The 23,505-nt window shown below is 37.5% G+C and overlaps 1 protein-coding gene across 1 annotated transcript; it reads right to left on the reverse strand.

The window, feature by feature from the left end:
* Window positions 1–2,407: 2,407 nt before the first annotated feature.
* Window positions 2,408–23,122, reverse strand: LOC149816169 (protein ROOT INITIATION DEFECTIVE 3-like). Its single transcript, XM_089987237.1, has 8 exons — window positions 22,857–23,122; window positions 11,496–11,606; window positions 6,637–6,770; window positions 6,346–6,493; window positions 5,478–5,677; window positions 4,634–4,761; window positions 3,528–3,766; window positions 2,408–2,887 (listed from the first exon to the last, which is right to left on the reverse strand). Exons 1-8 carry the CDS (start codon window positions 23,106–23,108, stop codon window positions 2,678–2,680), a joined length of 1,422 nt encoding a protein of 473 aa, XP_089843363.1. The 5' UTR covers window positions 23,109–23,122; the 3' UTR covers window positions 2,408–2,677.
* Between the last annotated feature and the right edge of the window lie 383 nt (window positions 23,123–23,505).

Here is a 23,505-nt window from a genome sequence, read left to right on the forward strand (position 1 = left end):
TGATGCAGTTTGATGCTCATGAATAGGGCTGTCAATGAGCCGAACTCAATCAGGAATGATCCTCGACCCTGAGAGACCTAGACCGATTCCGGGTCTAATGAGACCATGCTTAGACAAATCCAAAGCCCTGGTTTGAGTAGTTAAGTACACCTCCTCAGATAAAACACCGAATTTTGATAATGTTATGTATCAATGAGCTAGATCTCAATAGAATCTTGGAACATATACAATTGTGGTTTATTAGCACCAAAAGAGTCTGGGCTCAAAAGTTTTTAGAGCTTCCAGACCTGACATGTCCAAGTTAAATCCAACCTATAGAAAGCCCTACAATGTGAGTGGTGGTAGACATTGGGTTGGGCTCCAACATGTTTCATTTACCCAACTTGGGATAGTATAGTTTAGTCCTGGAAATTGTAAAATGGATCAGGTTTCGGTTGCAGAATTTTAAATCCGACATGATCATAAAACTAGCCAGTTTTGTTACATTACATTTTCAAACACAAACAGACCAGGCACTGGTTTTCAGTATCCTGACTCAACCTGAACCAGTTTGGACTTTGCCCAATATGAACCCAGCATTTATGCGCTCAAACTCTTATATATGCATCCTGGTGAGATGACCCATATGATCCTAATATTTGTTGAATCCGAGCCCCAACCAATTCAAACCAGTTTACATTCAGGTTCAGAAGCGGCAGAAGCGGGTCTAAGTGACCTGAACCAATTTAGCTTTACCCTATGAATGTTGTAGAGCCAAACCAAACCCAGCACGCCCAGTCCAAAGTCAAACCTTTACTTGTGAGGCTTGGATGAGTTGATATAGATATACTATTTTCACAATTGGATGATTTTGACTAAAGTATCATTCATTTAAAGCAAGTTTAGCTTCAAAATGTGATGATAATTACTAATTACTATCTAATTGGATTCAGGCAAACTCCTAAAAAGTTGCAGGTTTAGTAAAGGCTTTCTCCATCCATATCTAAATTCACTGTTTGTCTTTCGAGTTGTATAATCAGATTTTTGAAGGGCTTTAAAATTCAATGGTCCACAATCCTTCAAAATTTTATGATTGATAAAATCAGGCTTTTGCATGGAAACCATTCAATCCAAAGTGCTTTCCAAATAAAAGGGCCATTGTGAACGCATCTGTAGGGTCAAATTTATCAAATAATGCATGTACATATGGGTTTCAATTAGAGAATTAATATGGCACTCTAGAGTATAGCCAATATTTTCCCGTCAAAATAATCAAAACCACCATGAAGTGTCATGCATGCTGCTTGTGGGTGGTGGTTAACGGTTATTCAACCAAGTTTTTGAGTCATCCCTTCCTTCTTGACACAGACATTGACTGGCTATTAGTTACTGATAGGGGTGCACAACGGACCCTAAATCTCTCTCTCTCAACCTTCCTAAGTCTTTCCCTTTACTTGCCATGAACATAAAGAAACTCTTTATTCTCTCTATTAATAGGCATAATATCTAGAGTAAATATGGAAACGTCTCTTTCTTAATAGGCATAATAAATCTCTCTCTCTCTCTCTATATATATATATATATATAGTTAAGTAAGTATTTGACGGGTTTCATGTTGACTTTTTCAGAATCTTTTGAGATTGTATTAAGTCGAACGTGGTGAGCATGTTTGACGAGTTCTATCATAATTCTAGACATCCTTATCATTTTCACTTAGCTATTATTTTGCTTATTCCAAAAGATGATGAGGCCACAAATATTTCTCGGTTTTGCTTGATCTCGGTTATAAGTGCTCTCTATAGGATGTTTGCCAAGATTTTGATGAATAAGATCCTACGATCTCAAAACCTTGGTTTTCTGGTCCAACCATCCCATCCTCACTATCAAAATGGAAAAAAAATCGAGACGAGAATTTTTTATTTCTTTTGCATCGAATTTTTTGTACCGTTGGTGTGGTTCTTTCATACATGCAGAAGTTACAGGAATCCTAATAAGCCACACCTTCACATGAATCGTATTCTAAAAAAGGCTTCCTCTTAGAACATATGGGACAAATGGTATAGTCTTAAAAGATGGTTCCCAAGATAGAGATGGCCGACCCTTGACATGGATAGCCAACTACGATTCCTACTTCTATGTGGATGCTTTTGATATAGCTCTCGATAAAAAAAAGTAAGGGAAAACAAATGGAACCATAAACATCAGGTGCTTTTCAGAAGACCATTTTCAAGGGAAAAAATTGGAAAAACGTTAGGATTAAGGATCGTCACAACTCAAGGGAGTTTTCTTTTCTCCTTTTCACAAATTCCATTGGACATCACAAGCTACAAGTGAGGGAAAAGAAAATATAGCTCCAGTATACCAAGAAAACCATCAAAAGATGACAAAATACTAATGAGTAATGAATATATTAACAATGGAGAGAGAGAGAGAGAGATTATTGGGATCTCTTCTAATATTTACTGTTTGCTGCTCAAAAAAGATAAAAACACAGATGCTGGATCAAGATAAATGAAAGATCAACCAACATAACTAACAGATTTCTCTTGATATTGTTATAAGTTAATAAAAAACAAGACCAAGTATGAAAATTACTGAAATAAAAGTTCCCACCAAAGAACTTTCCTTGTATGTTTGATAAAAAAGGGGGTGTGCGTGAAACTGTTACTACCAGCAAAATTGTGGACTGGCAAATGGCTTAAGATCTGTCCATCTCTTGCAGAACAGACCTTTCAGTAGTCATTTCTTCATTGTGTCTCGCTTGATCAGCATCCATCAACTCATTTTCACAGAAGCTGTGCAAATCTTCATACATTTTTTTCCAACTCTTGATCATTTGCCGGGATCTGCTATAGTCCGACTTTAGCTTTTCCAAATCTCTTTGAACTTTGGCTAACGAATCCTGTTTCTGAAATATATCAAAAAGCAATGGCTCAAAATGTAATCAACGATAGCATGCATCTAAAAGTGTTTAACAATGCTAAATTAGTTCCTACATCTAAATCTTGAGTCACATCCGTATACATGATGTAGAACACAGAAAATGAAATCAAACACAAAGGGAGATGAAACAGGAGCTTGGTGAAACAAATAAACAGAATCAGTTTCCAATTCAAAAAATGAGATAGAATGCAGATTTAGATATCACTTTCTCAGGAGTAACCTAGGATCTCAAAAATAAGTTACAAAATCCTACTGGTCTGCTATAACAAATTAATGCAACTGCTGTATTCGACATGAGAAATGACCTAAAATCAGCGGGATCAAGTGACAAGTATCTCTATCCCAAACCCTTAGACATCTGTTGGCATTAACAGTGTAAAAGTATAAACTGGAAAGCACTACGGACAGTTCACAAGATAAAATCACCAAAAACTGAATGCAGAATATTCATTGAAAACATACAAGTAAAAGAACTAATGAAACAACGGAGAAGCCAGTCGTGAATAAGTTTAAAATGCTAGAAGATCCAGAATGCACAAAAAAAGCAATTCCATATTCCCAAATACAACAATAGGAGAGAAAAGGGCATAGACAAAATACAAAACCTCAAGTTCTTTAATTTGATTTTTTAGCACATGAAGGGTAGTGAAGAGTCGGCTATCCAATGACTCAATATATTGATGCTGTAGTGAAACCACAGGGCCAGTTTCATAGCTGCTATCAGGGTATCCCACCTCAGCAGTTACATATCTCTGCAATAGTGGCGGCAAAGCTCTGCGCTTGGGAGCCAAAGTACTGTTCAATGCACTTGGCTGTTTGGTCACTAGGATGTTGCTAACAGGGCCTGCACGTTCACATTAAAGCACTTTTATCAGAACCACAAAAAACATTGATAATATTCAGTTGATGGAACTAGTATCTTCATGTAGATGTAAGAATGAGATAAACTTGAACAGCTTGAACTCATTCCTTAAATCTAAGAATGTGATTTGCATCAGGCTGGCTTCTTTATTCTATGTATATCAGTATCAAAAAACTATCAAAAGTTCAAATGACCTGACAGCCTATATCAAACTTTATGTCCATTCCAATGAACTACAGTAATCAGTTCATCCACCAATTAATTTCCACAAGCTTGTGCAGGAGATGCTAAGTCAATTTGTAAATCATAAATAAAAAAAGTCAGTAGTGGTATGGGACCTAGGCCGCTAGGCAGGTAGTCTAGGTTCAAATTCCATGGGCATCATCCCTTGCACAAGCCGAAGTGTGGAGACTCCCTCGGGGAAAGGGGTAAGCCCACAGAGCTTTACACTGCCAGGACAGCGACCGTAAGTACGGAAGGCAAAGCCAGCGCGGCTAGGTCTCTGATCCTGGGGGTGGTTTCCCTGTGTAAATATAAAAAACACAAGAAAAAATATCACAATGAGTAAAATATATGGTGTAACAGAAAAATGCAGGCATATTTATCAATGCAGCATTTCGCTTTCACATCATTGAGGTAACAGAAAAAGCAGAAATTTGGTGAGTTACTGTAGCCAAAACACAAGAACATGGCCTTTAGAACCGAAATTGGGAGTTCTCTCAACTGACAAAGAATATACTTGTCTGATCCACATATTAAAACCACTTGTCAGAATAAATACAAATGACCTCTAGCATCATGTTATCTGAAAGCTTGATAACTAAAAGTTATGCATAGAAAAATGATTACCTTTATCATGTTTAAGAATGCGAAGAACCTGTCTAGTTATGGTGTGCCAAATTCGAATTGTTCTATCCTTTGATCCAGAAACTAAGGTAACTCCATCTATGCTCAATGCCAAGCATGTGACAGCTTCACTGTTCCAGTGCAAGTAAAAAAATGTCAGAGGCCACCAAACTGCAAAAATATCAGCAGAACTGATGTACAAAAATCCCACAATGATGAGTACCATTTCAATGCTTCTACTTAACAAAAAACTTAATCAGAATTGTGTTGATAGATATCACTATGCAAGAGACACCATCTAATATGAAAGCTTGAGTTTGCAAGAATCAATGACTAACCCACTGACTAGGTTCAACAAAAAAAAATGGGTATACCTTTTCAACATCTCCCAAGCTAATTTTTCTTTCGAATATGCTCTACATACTACACACGCGGACAGATATTATAAAGATGTCAGCAATATTTCTGACCAAAGACTAGGTAATAGTCATATACAGATTCCCCACCCCCTAATCCATCCTACACATTCAGTCATTTTTTATAATAAAAAAGGAAAATTCTGAACATGCAACCAAAACTTTAAATAAAATGTGTTTGGTCAGAAATTGGCAATGATCAGTTCCTCCAAGGTGCAAATACACATAAAGATGGTGAATACAAATTTGGGAAAATATTGACTCTATCTTTGACTTCCACAAATAGTTAGTTATACATGTATGTCCCATGAAAAGCAGATAAATATGAAGGCACAACAAAAAAACAAATTTCCTTAGTTACAATGTCATTTGCATGTCATCATCATGAAACGATACAAGATTCAGCTATCCTGCAAGTAAAGATGCAAGACCTGTGATCGGATAATGCACCAATGATATCCCTCCCATAAGAGCCACCAGAGCTGTTTCCAGAATTAAGTGCAGCAATATATATGTTTGCATCACTGCAAGCAGCATAAAATACATATTCCCCAGGATCCAGTGCAACTGCTGCTATTTTAGCAGGGAAAGAAATGGTTTTCAATAGAACCCCCAATGGCAAACTCCAGACCTGCAATATTGTTACAGTAAAGCATGTTGAGATAAAATTCATTTGTTTCTTTGAAAGAAATGGAAATGCAGAAATAAAAATGTGAAGCTTTGTATCCAAAGTGGAAGGAAAAATAACTAGTTATCCTTCAACTGCCAATAGCATCATCTACAAGCATAGTTAGCAAACCCCTGTTTAAAACACGTCTCTTTCAATCAAATTTTGAAAGCAAAAAAAAGGAAAATGAACACCATCTTTTCTAAAAAAATTGGCAAAATAACTCGTCCTTTTGAGGAAAACGTTTAGAACATGAAAATTATATTTAGAAAAAAATACTTTTCAAAAAAATTGTCGATCCATTTTTATCAGATCTCGATTTTGGGTCACATTGAGCCTCGAATTTGAATCCCATAGTTCCTATATCTATATTTTCAAGGAAAAATCTCATATATATGTCTTTCTCTCATTTTATAAAATTAAACCTGCAGATACCTTTTGCTAAATTTGTTCATTTTATGTCATTTTTTCATCTGTCTTTTAAATGCAGAAACTTTTTAAGCATGTATTTAATGTTTAACAAATTTGCCATTTCACATAGTGCTAATTTTTGTCATTTAGGCATGGCCAGTGCATGTCATCTGCTTGTCTCTAGATATGATAGCCCACAGATTATCAAGGGCATACCTGACCTTGCAAGTACAATCTTCTGAAGAAGATATAACTATTGCATTACAACCACCATAACCACAGACTATGTCAGTAACTGGCAAAGAATGTCCATGAAACCTATGCTCATATGGATGCTCCTGTCGCAGCTGACCATTATCATCAAATATCCTGAAGTATCATCAAATCAAACAGAAAAGAAACAATCATTAACTAGGCACATAGTTCTGTCATAAAAAAGAAAACATGTCTTCTAAAAGATATATCCTTTGTAAAGCATCAAAAATATGTTAGAAAAAATTATTATTCCATACCTAAACAAGGACCAAACTTTCACTGATCCATCTTCAGAACCGGAAATAATAAGTGATTCATCATCAGCAAAAATCAAGCAAGTAACTTCTTTATAATGAGCAGCCCACTTTCTAAGAAGTCTACCACTTGCGACCTGGGTAAGAAAAAATAAACCCAATAAAAAAATATTTGGAGCAAGCAGCTGGCTTTCCAAGAAGCAAATGTAATCCATTTTTTCTGTTATTTGTTTTCTCATGGAGGTCTTGGCAAAAGAGAAGCCAGATTAAAACCTTGGATTATCAAACTAAGATATTAATACTCCTATTATACCGACAATTCAAGCTCTAGCAAGGAGCAAGGATATTTGAACCCATGACACTCCCTTTATTGAAACAGGTCTAACCACTCCGCTCACATACTGGCATAAGTGGTTTGGACGGACCCAACCCAACCATTTTGACACAATTTGACACTGCTTGGATGGTTCCAGTTATGAAACGGTTGGTTCTTGCGCACAGCAGTTCAACCCAACTTGGTTCAAGTCCAACCTCATTTCATACCCAACCAAATTAATTCCATATAATTTGCATATCCCACTTTATGCCCAAAATCCCAAATCATGATTGTTAAGCACCTGAACCAATTCATGCCAGAAATGCTGAGTCCCGTTTCCAGCTTGGTTGATCCATCATGCATGTGTTTGTTTACAGGCATCATATCATTCCAACATGCCCTATCAAAAAGACATTTATTCAATTTTTTCATGGATGAAGTAGATACTAAGCTTCAAGATTTGGATAGTCCAAAATTTAGGTCTGACCCAGTTGATACCTAATGTTAAAATATGTATTAGTACATTATCAACAACAACAACTACGCCTTCATCCCAAAACAATTGGGGTCGGCGATATGAACCAAAAAAGAAAACCATTTTGGGTCTTCCACATGAATCCTTCTCCTCCAATCATTTTTATCCAATGCCAATGTCCTCGGTGAGGTTCAAAACATTCGTATCCTTTCCTATCATCTCCATCCAAGTCCTCTTAGGCCTACCCCGACCTCTTTTAACTAATATATTTTCCCATTTCTCCATCCTTCTAACTGGAGCATCATTAGGCATTCGCCGAATATGTCCAAACCACCGTAAACGATTCTCTCTCATCTTATTTTCAATGGATGCAACGCCTACCTTCTTACGTATCTCCTTGTTTCGAATCTTATCTTTTATTGTATTTCCACACATCCATCTAAGCATATGCATCTCAGCTACACTCATTTTTTGAATAGGATGTCTCTTGGCAGCCCAACATTCTGTACCATATAGTAAAGTGGGCCTAATTGTTGTCCTATAAAACTTTTCCTTCAACCGTAATGGCATTCTACGATCGCACAACACTCCAGTTGCACTTTTTCATTTCATCTACCCAACCTTTATCCTATGATTTACATCTCCATCAATTTCTCCATACTTTTGAATGATAGATCTCAAATATTTGAAACAGTCATCCACCGGTATTTCTTGCTCACCAAGCTTCACTACACTCCCATCACTACTTCGTTGCTTACTAAACCGACATTCCATATATTTTGTCTTACTCTTACTCAACTTAAAACCACTTGCTTCCAATGTCTGTCTCCATAATTTTAACTTAGCATTAACCCCAGCTCTAGACTCATCAATCAAAACAATATCATCAGCAAACAACATACACCACGGCACATTTTCTTGAATTGATCTCATAAGCTCATCCATCACTATAACAAATATGAAAGGGCTTAATGCAGATCCTGTAACCCAACCGTTATAGGAAAATTGGTTGTCACCCCTCCACAAGCGCAGACATTGGTTACTACTCCTTCGTACATATCTTTAATTATACTAATATACTTGAGAGAAACACCTTTCTTCATCATTGTCCACCAGAGAACATCCCTAGGTACTCTATCGTATGCCTTCTCCAAATAAATAAAAATCATATGCAAATTGTTGTTCCTCTCTCTATATCTCTCAATAAGTTATCTAAGAAGATGTATATCTTCCATAGTTGATCTTCCAGACATAAAACCAAATTGATTCTCCGATATCATGACAACCTTCCTCAACCTATACTCAATCACCCTCTTCCAAAGTTTCATAGTATGACTCATGAGTTTTATAACACAATAGTTTGTGCAATCTTGTATATCACCCTTATTCTTATATAGAGGCACCAAAGTACTCTTCCTCCACTCATTAGGCATCTTATTTGTCCACCAAATCTTGTTAAAAAGATTTGTCAACTATTCTGAACTTTTCTCACCCAAGCATTTCCAAGCCTCGATAGGTATAACATCTAGGCCAACTGCCTTTCTTGATTTCATTTTCTTCAAAGCCTCTGCAATTTTTTTCTTTTGAATCTTGCGCATGAAGTCATGATTCATCTCATGAAAAGAAATGGAGAAGTCTCCAAGATCCTGAGCATGACTTCCATTAAATAGCTTATCAAAATAATATTTCCATCTCTTCTTAATCTGCTCATCTTTGACTAAATCCCTTTGTGTTTCATCTTTGATACATCTAATCATACCCAGATCCATCGATTTCCTATCTCTCATCTTTGCAAGCCTATAAATATCCTTCTTGCCCTCTTTGGTATCCAACTTGTCATAAACCTCCTTATATACCTTATCCCTTGCATTTCAAACTATTTTTTTAGCTTTCTTCTTTGCTACCATATACTTCTCCAAATTCTCATTATCACGACTCTTACTTAGATTTCTATAACACTCTCTTTTAACCTTAATAGCTAATTTGACATCCTCATTCCACCATGATGTATCCTTACCTAGCGGTGCACCGCCTTTAGACTCACCCAATACCTCCTTAACCACCTTTCTCATGCCACCCACTATCTTATTCTGCATTGATTCTGAATCCTCCTCGAGACACCAATCAGCTTCCTTAACTACTTGCTCTACAAGCATTCCTTGTTTAGCTCCTTTCACTGCCCACCACTTAATTCTAGGATCTATCCTATGTCTATCCCTTTTGCAGCATTTTCTAATTCTAAGATCTAAAATTAAGATGTATGTTGTGTAGCTACACTTTCTCTCGGTATAACCTTACAATCGATGCAACAACCCCTATCTCTCTTTCTAAGTAGGAAAAAATCTATCTGACTCGTATTAACCCTACTTTTAAATGTTACTAGGTGAGACTCTCTCTTCCTAAACCAAGTGTTTGCTAAGATCATATCATAGGACAAACCAAAATCTAAAATCCTTTCTCCACTTTCGTTTCTTTCTCGTATACCATAGCCTCCATGGATACTCTCAAATCCATCCCTACTAATGCCTACATGTCCATTAAGGTCACCGCCGATGAAAAGGTTTTCTCCATAAGATATCCCTTGTACTACTCCATCTAAATCTTCCCAAAATTGGCGCTTAATGGAATCATCTAAACCTACTTGAGGTGCATAAACACTAATAATATTAATAATATCCGTACCTAATACTAATTTCATAAGTAAAATCCTATCACTCTTCCTACGGACCTCAACTACATTATCTATAAACTCACGACTAATAACAATCCCTACTTCATTTTTATTCCTATTTATTCCTGTATACCAAATCTTATATCCCCAAGGTTCCATCACTTTTACTTTCTCACCTACCCATTTGGTCTCTTGTAGACATAAAATATCCATCTTTCTCCTACACATAACATCTACTAACTCTATCAACTTACCAGTTAAAGACCCTATGTTTCAAGTGGCTAACCTAATTTTATGGTCTTGAACTATCTTCTTTACCCCCACCCGTCCAACAAAGTGAGTGAACCCTTGCCTATTTGACACCACACTCGGGCGCTAGTGTAACGTGTCGCTTCTAGGCGACGACCTAGCAACCCTTGCCCATTTATCACTGCCTCCGGGCCTATAGAGTACAACACGTCGCTCAGTAGGGAACGCCCCAACGAAATTTTCATATTGGTTCATATTCATAGGGTGTGACTAAGTTTTTATGCTGGCTGTCACAGGCCTACCGCAACCCTCCTCCTTTATCCGGGCTTGGGACCAGCAGTGTATAACTAAACAGTTATACACAAACGGAGTTTAGTACATTATATATATATATATATAATAATAATACCCAATAGGGGTATTTATGTCTTTTCATATAGTTGTTTTATAAAACAACTATATTTCTTTTAAATTAGGTTTTTTTAATTCTTTTTATTTTTAAATTTTCTTTTCTTATTTTTGTAAAAGCCAAAAAGGGCCCCACCATAGAGTCATTGGGGCCCCCAACGATCACAAATGTGACCGTTGGGGGCTCCCAATGGCTCCATGGGAGCCCTCTTTTGGGCTCTTCTTTTGAGGCTTTTGGCCCTCCTTTTTTCCTTGATTTTTTGTATAAATAGGGGTGACCCCCTTTGTATATTTTCATGCTTGAGAGTTCTCTCTCTTTTTCAATAAAGAGACTTCTATATTTTTGCCTATCTCAAGGCTTGTGTATGTGTTGTCCCTTAGTGGACTTGGCTATTGTCTCTTTTGTTTGTCCATTGTAGGACATTGCAAATGCTTATAGCACTCTTTGTATTTCCGCATATCTCATTACACCTAAACCATTATAAATTAGAAGCTGACCAATTATAGACTTTTAAGTTTTAAATAAGTTTGTTTTGAGATTTAGAATTTAGACTTAACTCAAAATATCAGATCAGATGAAACCTGAAATGGATGCAACCCGAGATTACTTGTTTATACTTTATACCCTATTATGGGTAAGATTATGAGCCAAGAGAACAGAGATATCCGTAATAGTTTCCCTATGTTTCATGTAGCAAGCAAAGTTACTGTTATAAAAAGGAAGTAGAAATCAGTTAGATCACCTCCCACAGGTAAATGGCTCCAGAAGACCCTCCACCAATGACATATGTCCCATCGTTATTAGAAGAAAGAGGCTTGATTGGCTCAACAAAACTCTTAATTTCTGCTTGACACTGAACAAAAGATGTATTAAAAATACAATCAGAGACTAATATTGAAGCTACGACAATTACACAATTATTAACATGCACAAGCATCGTCAGATTTACCCTTGAGATGAAAAGAAAAGGAAACACAAAAAGGAAAAACAGCACAAGATAAGGTTACAATACAAGACTATTTCTGCTATAACTGAGCATCAGCAAAAGTTTATTTATGTTGTCCCTTGACTCTAAAGATTGAGCAGGAATGCAGGAATTTATGGAGGATTGCACAAACACCCGACATCCACTTTTCAACCATTCAGCTAAACGTCAGACTGCCCCTATCTTGTAGCTTTACAGACACGTATAAGGACATATGCATTATACACATGCAACTGATACACCTACAAGCACTGGCACGCATATAAACTCAAGTAAATAAAACAAATGTAACAAAGATAACATATGTTATAGCATCAAGCCTAGCAAAAGTAACTATGTTCAACTGCTAATGCATAATATGTTTACCCATCAAGTGTCAATCAAATCACTCCACATTAGCTAAATATTTTATGCATGTCTGAAATGAAACAAGAAAATCTGAAGGATGGCACATGCCCAATAACTAGGATTATCTAGCTTACATACAGAATCAAGACACCAATGAGTAAAAATCTATGTCACAGGGACTCGCCAAAGAGCCCATCGCACCATCGTCGATGCGACGCGACATAGGTGCAAAACAATTCATGTTTGGTTGCACCAGGTGCGATCAATAAACCCTAGGTGTGGCAACCTGCATCCAGGGTTATATGTGTCCAAAATGGACTCAGTTAACTTTGACAAAGTCCATTTTTTTAAAAAAATTATCGAGGCGGGGGGGGTGTTTAGGGCATGACTACTCCCCTACTCGACTCCTCCTCTTCAGACGGTGGTGGTGACGGTAAGTCTCTCTCTTGCTCTTCCTTTGCCTCCTCTCTCTGTTCCTCCTCCTCTTCTCTTTCTTCTTCCTTTTTCACCTCCTCCTCCTCCTCCTCTTTCTCCTTTCTTCTTCTTCCTTTTTCGCTTCCTCCTCTATTTCTCCTTCTTCCTTCTCCTCCCCCTCTTGTCTTTCTTTTCCTCCCTCCACTGCCTCCTCCTCTCTTTCTTTTTTCTTCTCTTCCTTTCTCCTCCTCTCGTTGTCGCAAGAGCTGAACCGAACAGGACTGGGTTCAACAGAACCGAACCCAAGCTTGGGTTGGGTTCTAAGTTCGGCCAATTTTCTTTTTATGAATTTTATTTTAATAAAAAATTTAATTTTTTTTTTGTTTTAAGGCCGAAAATGGCGAATTTATGCAATGATGAATGATAGATTATTAATTTGATTTATTGCATGAATTTATGCATGATGAATTGATAAGATAATTGTTTTTATTTCATTAATGTTAACTTGCAATTGTTAAAAATTATATATATGTACTCTCCCAGCACCCAAGTTTTTTTAAAGTGTCGCATCGCCGCACCCACACCTATGTGACAGAAAAAAATGGTTTTACATAGTTAGGGCTGGTAAACGAGCCGAATAAGTTGAGCTTGAGCTGTTCATGCTCGGCTCATTACGGGCACATCCCTGCTCGAGCTCGGCTTGTGAGCTTGTCACGAACAGAGCAGCGCTCTCGATCACGAGCTAGGTCAATTTTTTTAATTATTTTTAAGTGTTTTTTAAGCTTGATAATATATATATAATATATGCAAAATACATATAATATATGTATAAAACATATATAATATGCATATTAGATATATAATATATGTATAAAAATATATAATATATAAATATACAATATGTAAAACAAGCCGAGCTGAGTTTGTCATGTTCATGCATGGCTCATTTACCTAAACAAGCTGGCTCTTAGCTCAGCTCGCCGAGCTCAATTTCTGAGCCGAGCCGAACGGTGAGCTGCTCGTCTCATTTCCCAGACATTCACATAGTAGTATCAGAAGTTTGGCCGTGAAACCTTACCTCCACATTTAACCATTAGGCAAAAGATCAAGTATACATATTCAAGAGAATACATTCAGCCACTTTTGCTTTAAAAATTTTGCCAATAAAATCCAAGCATAATAGACATTTTGTTCAAATGCATGAAGTGAGTTGCAAAATGTTGAGAGTTTTCCCACCTTATGAGCAATCTTTTTTCAGTGGCAAAAAGAAAAATTAATGATGATGAAAAGCAATAATAAGAAGCATAAATACATAACAAATATTTACATACATCTCCGAACTCAATTGGCAGAAATAATGATGTTAATCAATTAATATCTGCAAGTTGTTCAGTAGGTATAAGCTTACGCAACAAAAGTAACATGCTTCAAAAAATTATATTAGACATGAAACTGAATCTATGTAGTCAAAGGCGCTGACTAGGCGCCTAGTCGGGCTAGGGGTTAGGAAAACTAGGAATCGGCTAGATTCCTAGGTTTCCCAAAAAAGGCTACCTTTTTTCGCTTAGGCGCCTAACCTGCCCATGCCTAGGCATGAGGGCAGTAACTTTGTTTTTATGATAACACGGAGGGGAGGGTTATAAACCTCTCTCTCTCTCTAATCCTCTTCTTCTCCTCTCTCTCTTTGTCTCTCTTCTTCTTCTTTCTTCTCTCCCTATTTTTTGTTGTAATTGTTGTAATTGCTCTGTCTATTTTTTGCTGTTGCAGATTTTGTAACTGTGTTGATTGAATTGTTATTAACTTATTACTTATTAATAATTTAATATCCATGTAATATGTATATGTTTCTTTGATTTTTTTTCTAAATTGTTTATTTTTATTAACTTTTTTAACTGGGCGAGTTTAGTATTACTCTATATATATATTAGTTATGTGTGTATATGTATATTATGTAATTCTGTACTTGTCTGCTTTGCAGATTCAATTGTTTTTAATATTTGGGCAGGCTTTGTAATGTTCGACATGTTTTTTTTATCTTTTGCTTATTGTAAATTGATTTTATGTTGCATACATGTTTGTTACTAATTATAGCAGTTCATTTGCATATTTTTTTATTCTTTTAATTAAGGTACCGACTAGTCTGCTTAGTCCCGCCTAGTCTTCAACTAGTCTTTTTAGGGGTCCGACTAGGTCGCTTTTGACTACATAGAACTGCATACATAAGCACATATATTAGTGTCACAATAATACTGACATTTCTTCTTCTAGAGAAAATTTAAACATAAGTGCCTTTCCTTGAGAAAATATGGCATGTCTTTAAAAATGCAAAAACCAAAATTAAAATATAATATTTAAAAGACCCAAAAGATTTACAAATACAATTGCAGTATATTCATTTTAGAGCCTTTTCCTTTTTTATTTATGACAATATTTAAGTTTTTTTCATTCCTAAAAAGATCGCTTAAAATTTTGGTAAATTTTTCATTCCAAAAAACTGTAAGAAATATGGATTGAGGTCCAGTGAGCTCCATTCCAGATTTAGTGAAGTCTAGAATAGATGGAGGTGGCATTACTAATGGAGATATCCTAACGAAGATAAGAAAGGTACCTTGGAAGCTAAGGTTTCTAAAGAGATGACGAGTCCTGTGACTAAGGAAAGAGGTTGCCAAGATGAGCATGAAGAGAGGAAAGTTGTATCGGTGGGTTCATTAGAAAGGAAAGATAAAGATATGAATTCATCTAAAATAGAAATGCTTCAGGAGAAGGCCATACGTATTGATGAGGCGTTATCTCAACCACTTCTTGTATCTTGTATATGAATATTGGCAATCTATGAGCTCCTCATTGAGTGTTGAGAGGAGTATCATCGTGAACATAGGTCTATACTACACTGAAACACGTTAAAACCATGTGCATTGTGTGCATGTTCTACTCGTTTCTTTCTTCCTTTATGGTATCAGAGCCAATAAAGACTGAGATCAACAATGGCGGGTTCCAACCCTTTATCAGATGGCTCCAACAACAACAAAGGTACGAATTCAACTCTCTTTGCTTCTGTCTCCCAATACGCTTCAACACTTTTTCTGTTAAGCTTACCAGCGTGAACTATTTAATCTGGGAGTCTCAATTTACCCCCATTCTCATTACATGCGATTTGAAGAGATTTGTTGATGGCACCAAGCCTGCACCATCTCAGTTTAAACCCAATTCAACTGAATTGATTCAAGAGTACATTGATTGGTTAAGAAGGGATCAACTCCTCTTGAGTTGGATCCTCTCGTCTCTTACCGAACCCAATCATAGCCAAATTGTCGGTCTCAAATCTTCCTTTGAGGTTTGGTCTGCACCGAAGACCTCATATGCTGCTCACTCTAGATCTATGTCACATGGGTGCGGGTGCGGGGGTGCGGCACTTTCAAAAAGCTTGGGTGCAGGGGTGCGGCAGGGGTAAAAATGTAAATATATATATAGAAGGGGGTCCGGGGGTTCCCCCCGGCGCGGGTCCATTTCATAGGGCAAATTTTTAAAAAAAATCCAAAAAATGGACCGAAATGACCCTGGGTGCAGTCAACGCACCCAGGGTCGGGTTGACTGCACCCGGTGCCACACCCACGTCGAGTCGCGTCGAGTCGCGTCGACGCGAGTGTGGCACCCTGCTAGCCGAATCCCTGTTACATAGCTCTAGATCTAGAGTGATGCAATTGAAAGCCCAACTACATGACTTAAAGAAAGGCAACCTAAATATGGAAGAATTCATCCAAAAGGCTAAAACAATAGCTCATCAACTAGTCATGGCCTCCAAACCTATTGAGGAGGAGGATTTGGTGATGTGTATTCTCAAAGGCCTCCCTAGTGAATATCAGGCATTCAAGGTCTCAATGGAAACTTGTTCAAGTTCGATCACCATTGACGAGCTTGATGGTCTTTTGTTGATTCAAGAAGCCCCCCCTCGAATTTCTTTTCTGGACTCATACTTAATGTTAATGTGTCCCACAACCGAAATTTCTTTGGGGGGTTGTTGATCCGAAAAATACTGAAAAAGTTCAATAGATGAGCGAATTAAAAATACCTACAAAAAATATTAATCCAATCCATAATGACGTAATGGAAAATACATGTTTATTACTTGACCAACCCTCGGGAGAAGCAAATACAACGAGTACACTAATCAATAAGATTGATGAAGTAGCAATTAATGCAAAAACAATCAATTGGAAAGAAATAGTCATGGTTATAATCCTCAAGCTACCAGCAAATGAATGAACTATACCAGTGTTGTGAGAGGCGTATGCCTCAATACTTGAAGCGTACGCCTCACAGGCGAGGCGCACACTCAGCACCTGAAGCGCTGCCTCCTCAACGGGGATTTTGAGATTTTCTTTTTTTAACAGTCATGGTCAGGTAAAAAATGATGAAGATATCAAGCATTAAATTCAATCCATTAACATCCCTACAAAAATGCCACATATTTTTACGATATTTTAGATATACCACGGATACTTGAGAGTCTCACGTTGTGAGAGGCGTACGCCTCAGAGGTGAAGCGCAGGCTCAACGCCTCGCTTCGCCTCATCGCATTTAGCAACCTTGAACTATACCATTTGATCCCTCTCTCGGACGAAATTGTAAGGTATAAGAAAATGCATCATAGAGGGATTTGATCGTGAATCCATTGATCCTTTAGGACTCATTACTTATTTGGATCGTACATAGGGTTGAGGGTCTTGTTTTATTTACTTCATAAACGGCGGGCATGATGGATCATATGCTATCTAGATATACAAAACAGATACAGATATAGATATATAGATCCAAATATAGAATAGGTACATATCGCATCTGAGATCTTTCTACAGGTTTCGAGATGCCTTGAAGTGAGGATTCCCTTCCGTAATCAAATGAGCAGTTTGTGCCTATTGTCAATACAGTTTCTAAGCGTACTTATAACTATAATCAAAATCAAAGGCGTAACAATAACAGGCATCTCACCGACGGGGTCCTTGGGAGAAACCAAGTGATGCCTCTCCCTCGTCTCGTCCTGTAGTTCCTGCTGTTACGTCGAGGTTGCCCCGCTCAACCATGAAGCAGTGTCAGTTGGCATGCCCTTGGCAAGGATGCCTCGATCCTGCTCACCATGGGCTGCCCCCTCTGAGCTCGCCTTCACGCCCAGGGTGCCATGATCCCCTACGCCACTCATCATGCGCATAGAAGCAGACTCCAAAATACAACGTGATCCATTAGGTTCAGATGAAACATAGGAAAATGGCAAAAGAAGGTGGCGTGTAAGGGACTTCACAGCATCGAAGTGAAGCTCGCACCGCAAGAAAGGGGGATGCATGCAAGGGGCACCATAGCATGGTCGCCCAAACCACAGCAGGGAGAGGCGCCTCTAGGCTATCGTCGAAATCTGGGGCATCATCGGAGACTCTGTAGGGGAGAAGGGTGACGTTGGAATGGTTGAGTGCCGTCGTAGATGCTACTGGAGTGGATGGGCGTCACCGAAAAAGAGAGACGACAGGGAAGTGGTGGTGGTGTTAGGTCGGTCGGTCAGGTCTGAATCCAATACACCCATTTTTTATACGAGTCTGACCTATTGACCCTCCTATGTACAAGCCATCGGGTCTACATAGAGCTAAACATAAGAAATTTGATATTGTGGTTATGCCATAGTTATAAGAAGCACCTCTCTAGGAAAGAAGTGTGCTTTAGAAGCAAGAAGCGTTATGCTTCATCCAAAAGGCATAAGCATGGAATAAACTCACTTTCCATTTGTAAGAAGCGTACTTTTCTCTTATGTTCGTTTTATTCCTGGCTTTCTGCCTGTTTCTTCCTCATTTTTCTTTTGTTTTTTGTAACTTTCATATTAATATTTATTTTTTTCGCTTCTCCTTGTTTCCCATTAGATCCGGTAAACAAGGTGAACGAATTGAGCTTGAAATGTTAAGGCTTGGCTCATTCTTGTGATGAGAGCTCATAATGAGCCCTAGTTTAACGAGCCAAGTTTAAGCTGGCTTGTTTATGGAAAAAATGCATTGCTTTAGAGCTGAGAGAAATAAGATCACAGAAAAAAAGCATGCAAAATATATGTAAAATATATCTAAAATATACTTATTACCTAACAAGCTTCTACAACTTGGGTACCTATTGTTTATATTTAGCTTGTTGAGCTTATTTTACGAGTTTAAACAAGCTCTTTACGAGCTCAACCCATGAGCAGCTCGGCTTGTTTCCCAGCCCTACTTTTCATTCGTTTTTCCCTCTTTTCTTTTATGCTTCTTTTTTCATTGCTCACGTGTTTCCACAATTGCTTCTAAAATAAATCATGCTTTTGGTTCTCACTTCTCACTTTATACTACTTTTAACCATGGATTATGAGTGTTGTAATGAGTATCATTAGATATATTAAAAATACTATCAATCATGGATTATTTTTATCATCCTCCTCTTCATTGTTCAGACTCTAATTGAGGAGGAGATATGAACGATTGTCTCTCAACCACAAATTTTTAGGTCTTTGTAGGTGACTCCTTAATATCATGAAAATGCAAGAAACAACCAAAGGTGTCTTTATCCTCAATAGAAGCAGAATACCGAGCTATCGAAATTACTACTTCTGAGTTGGTGTGGTTGAGGCCAGAGGCGTAGCGGGGGGGGGGGGGGGGGCAGGATTGGGTTGTAGCCCAATCCTGCCTCCCGAAACAGTTAAAAAAAAATTAAAAGCCCAGTCCTAGCCCAGCCCTGATTCCATATGAAATAGATTTTTATCCTTTTTTTAGCCCACCCCTGACTGCAGCAAATAGTTTGATTTGTCCATATGAAATAGATTTTTATTAATAATTGCAACCATTTTTTATTTTATCTCAATTTTTTTTTTTTCGGGGCGCTGCCCCCGAACCCCCGACTACCACACAAAAAACATTTTTTTACTACACCCCTGTTTGCCCCCCCCCCCTCGCATGAATCCTAGCTACGCCACTGGTTGAAGCAACTGGCTGAAGACTTGGGGGTTTACATAACATACCCTTAAGATTATGTTATGATAACAAAAGTACAGTTTACATCACAAGCAATCATATGTTCTGTGAGAGAATCAAGCACATAAAAATGGATTGCCACTAGTTCGAGAAGATTTTTTTAAGAAAAGCATTACATTTCCATATGTGACATCTGAGTATCAATTAACGAACTTCTTCACCAAAGCTCTTCTCTATCCTAGATTCCATTTTCTTCTTAGCAAACCCTCGGTTGTGACATCGTGAGTTTGAGGAGGGTGTTAAGATATGTACATGTATAGGTATATATACACCTGTATATATACGTAAATACATATACATAATGTATATATAAATATATTTATTTATTTATTTTTAATTTAGAATGTATTTTTAGGGCTATTGTATTTTTATTTTTGTATAGGGGCAGATTGGTCATTTGACCAATATAGCCGTTGGAAGCTCCCCAATGGCTATTTTGGTCTCTCCCTACATTTTGGTGCTTGTATATATAGGACTTCTTGTCCCTTGTATTCAATATATTTTCTTATATATTTTGAATATTAATAAAAATATATTTTTTATTGTTATTAGCTTATTACTTATTAGTAATTTAGTATCCATGTAATATATATATATATATATATATATATATATATATATATTTCTTTGACTTTTTTCTTCTAGATTGTGTATTTTTATTAACTTTTTTAACTGGGTGAGTTTAGTATTACTCATTATATATATATATATATATATATATATATATTAGCTATGTGTGTATATATAAATTATGTAATCCTAGACTTGTTTGATTCTTTTATTGTATATGTATGTATAATTATTAATTGTATGTCATATACAAATGCATATACATATATATGCATCCGGAGCGTCAAGGCATAGGGCGGGGGCAAGAACGTGTGCTACTAAAGACCTAAGAAAGAAAAAGTCAAACAAAGGAAAGAAGGTGGTGAGCGTGGAGGATAAGGAAGAAGTCAGCTCTGCAAATGAAATTGAAGAAGAAGACCAATATATCATTGAAGATGATTCGTGATGGACTTTCAAGTTCATCATCTAAAGATTAAATTCAAGTTGTTATTGTAAACTTATTATAAACTTAATGGAGTTATTTGACTATTTTAGTCTTGAATACACTTAAAGTTAGTTATGTTATGTGTGTAGGTTTGCTGAATATCTGTATGAGTATATTTTTATTTGGTGATTAATTGGTTATGTTTTAATTTTTTGTATAGGTTATCAGTTGCATGATTTATTTATTCAAGTGTTCCTTGTTTTGTTTTTTAACATGGTTATCAGTTACATTGTTTTACATAGTTGTAGTGATTAGATTTATTAATTCGTGTTCTAGGAGGTCGATGGAGCGTGGTCTTGGAGGATGCCTCTCAAAGGATCCTACATTGAAATATTGTATACCAGTTGACTTGGAGATGCCTCTCAAAGGAATAGTGAAATGTAACTTTTGTGATTTTATAATGCACGAAGGATTGTATAGATTTAAATGTCATGTTGTAGGGCATATCAACTCCACTGTGAAATTATGTACACATAGCATTTCTTCGGATATTCATGTTGAGCTTCTTACAAGTCTTAGATAAGATGATGAGAAAAAGGCACAAATACATGCGGCATTTGTGGGATAGAAATTGCTAGAGGTGATCACTGATTGAGAAGATAAAGATGACTCGCCATCATCATCTCAAGCCACTAAACGAAGAAAATCGTTGAAATGAAGTTTGCTACTGAAGAATGAAGATGACTTTTATACATAGACATATGTTTTTGAACTCTATGTTTAGTTAAATGTATTGTGTTGTTAAATGTTTTATGTTGGACAATGCATCGAGCAGATTATTTAATATAATTGTCTTATAGTGTTCGACGACATATTTTGTTTTATCTATTGCTTATTGTTGATTGATTTTATGTTGCATATATGTTTGTTATTAATTTTAGTAGTTTGTTTACATATATTATATTTTTTTTGTTTTTTATTTGAGGTACCGCCTAGACTGCCTAGGCCCCACCTAGGCCTTGCCTAGGCTTTTTAGGGGCCTCACCCCCTAGGCTCTGCCTAGCGCCTATAACAACTAAGCTCCTCATTGAGTGAGGAGAGGAGTCTCATCGTGGACATATGTCTATACTAGACCGAACCACGTTAAAACTGTGTGCATTGTGTGTGTGTTCTCCTTATTTCTTTCTTCCTTTAAAAAGATCATTCAAGATTTTGATAAATTCAACAAAATCTGCCTCTTGCATCTGTGGCTTAACCAAATCCTCCACAATCTTGAAGCTCGCAGTGTGTGTGCCTACATGCATGCATTGCAAAACCAAACGCCCCACAATCTCAACTCCAGTAGACTCCACATATTAAATTAATTCGCTTGCTACACGGTCTGAATCAATCACTAGATGAAATTAATATCATTCATACTCTACATATCAGCGATTAAATCCTAAATAAATTTTGTTCAAGACTTCTCTTTCTTCCTTTTCTCTAGACAAGGTAGCTGACCTCAGCACGATAAAAACTACACGAAGATATCTGAAGGTTGACTCTTATTTCTCAATGGCAATTCATAGCTATTACGACCAAGAGGGTAGCTATTATGACCAAGAGTATTCGAAAAAACATCACCAATCTATCAAGAGGAAAAAAGGTGAAAAGAATAATTCTATATAATTCACAACGAATGAGCTACAGAACCATTCTCAATCGTCAGCCACAGCAGCACAATAACAATAAGGAAAGAAAAACAAAGATGATGAAAATAATGCAATGATGACGATGGCAAAGAAACTACACAAATTAGGGCTTCTAAGTTCATCACCGAAGTATAAGCCTCCGAAAATCAGGCTCGCAAACAACGACGGACCTAATCCATACAGGTTATGTTTTCAAACAATTCAAGACGTAACAGTGGACATCTCAAATCAGGCTCGCAAACAACGACGGACCTAATCCATACAGGTTATGTTTTCAAACAATTCAACACGTAACAGTGGACATCTAAAATTAGGGTTTCAAATAACAATACACAAACTCATATAGGTCATCGCTCAAAACAATTCACCACAAGAAGAACGACAATCGCCAAATTTAGGGTTTCGAATAACGATCTAGAAATCCAAAAAGGATCAGCGCTTCAAACAATTCACCACAAGAAGAACAACGGTTCCTAAATCAGGAGTCCGGATGATGATCAAACAATCCGCAAGTATTAGGGTTTCGAACAATTCACCACGGGAAGAGCAAACTCCCCCATCAACTAGGGTTCCCGAGAACAATCGATCGAATCGGAAGAAGGGAAGAAGAAAGATGAAGAAAAAGGACGGGGGGCACCTTGTTCCATGGCCAGTAGAAGACGGAACTGCTCGCAGACTTCCTGATCTGCGAGGCCGCGAAGCAGCAGCCGCCGACACAGGTGACGCCATGGGGAGGGGAGGCGCAAGGTCGGAGGCGGAGGCGGACGGCACCCGACGAGATATCCCAGCCGCAGATCTCCGAGTCGGCGTCGGAAGCGACAATCACGATCTCGCCGGCGGTAGAAGCCGTGGCGGTGGCTGTGAGTGTGAGCTCCTCTTGGCCGTCCATCTCAGAAGCTGCGGATTTGAAAATGAGGAGGGAACGCCCTTCTTTCTTATATATTTCTTATATAGGGCGCTCATTCCCTCCACTTGAGCGGGTCGGACTTGTTTGGTCCGGACCCAGATTGTGGCATGGATTGGTGTAGGAGGATACGAATCCGAAATGGTATAGCAATTTACGTACGTCACATAGATACGTGATTGGCCTGACTCGCAACACGTTTTACCTATTCTTCGAAATTTTCTGAAAAATAGGACAATTTGACATGGATTTTTTTCAAACTTTATAATCACTTATATATTATATTTTTATTCAAATATTATTAAAAATATTCAAATAAGGCTTGTATGTGGGAGAGTCGTGTAGGTATTTCAGATCGTGTCACTATGGACTCGTGCACGTA

This window comes from Nuphar pumila, chromosome 14 (genome assembly GCF_984573655.1).
Source record: "Nuphar pumila chromosome 14, dmNupPumi1.hap1.1, whole genome shotgun sequence".
NCBI lineage: Eukaryota > Viridiplantae > Streptophyta > Magnoliopsida > Nymphaeales > Nymphaeaceae > Nuphar > Nuphar pumila.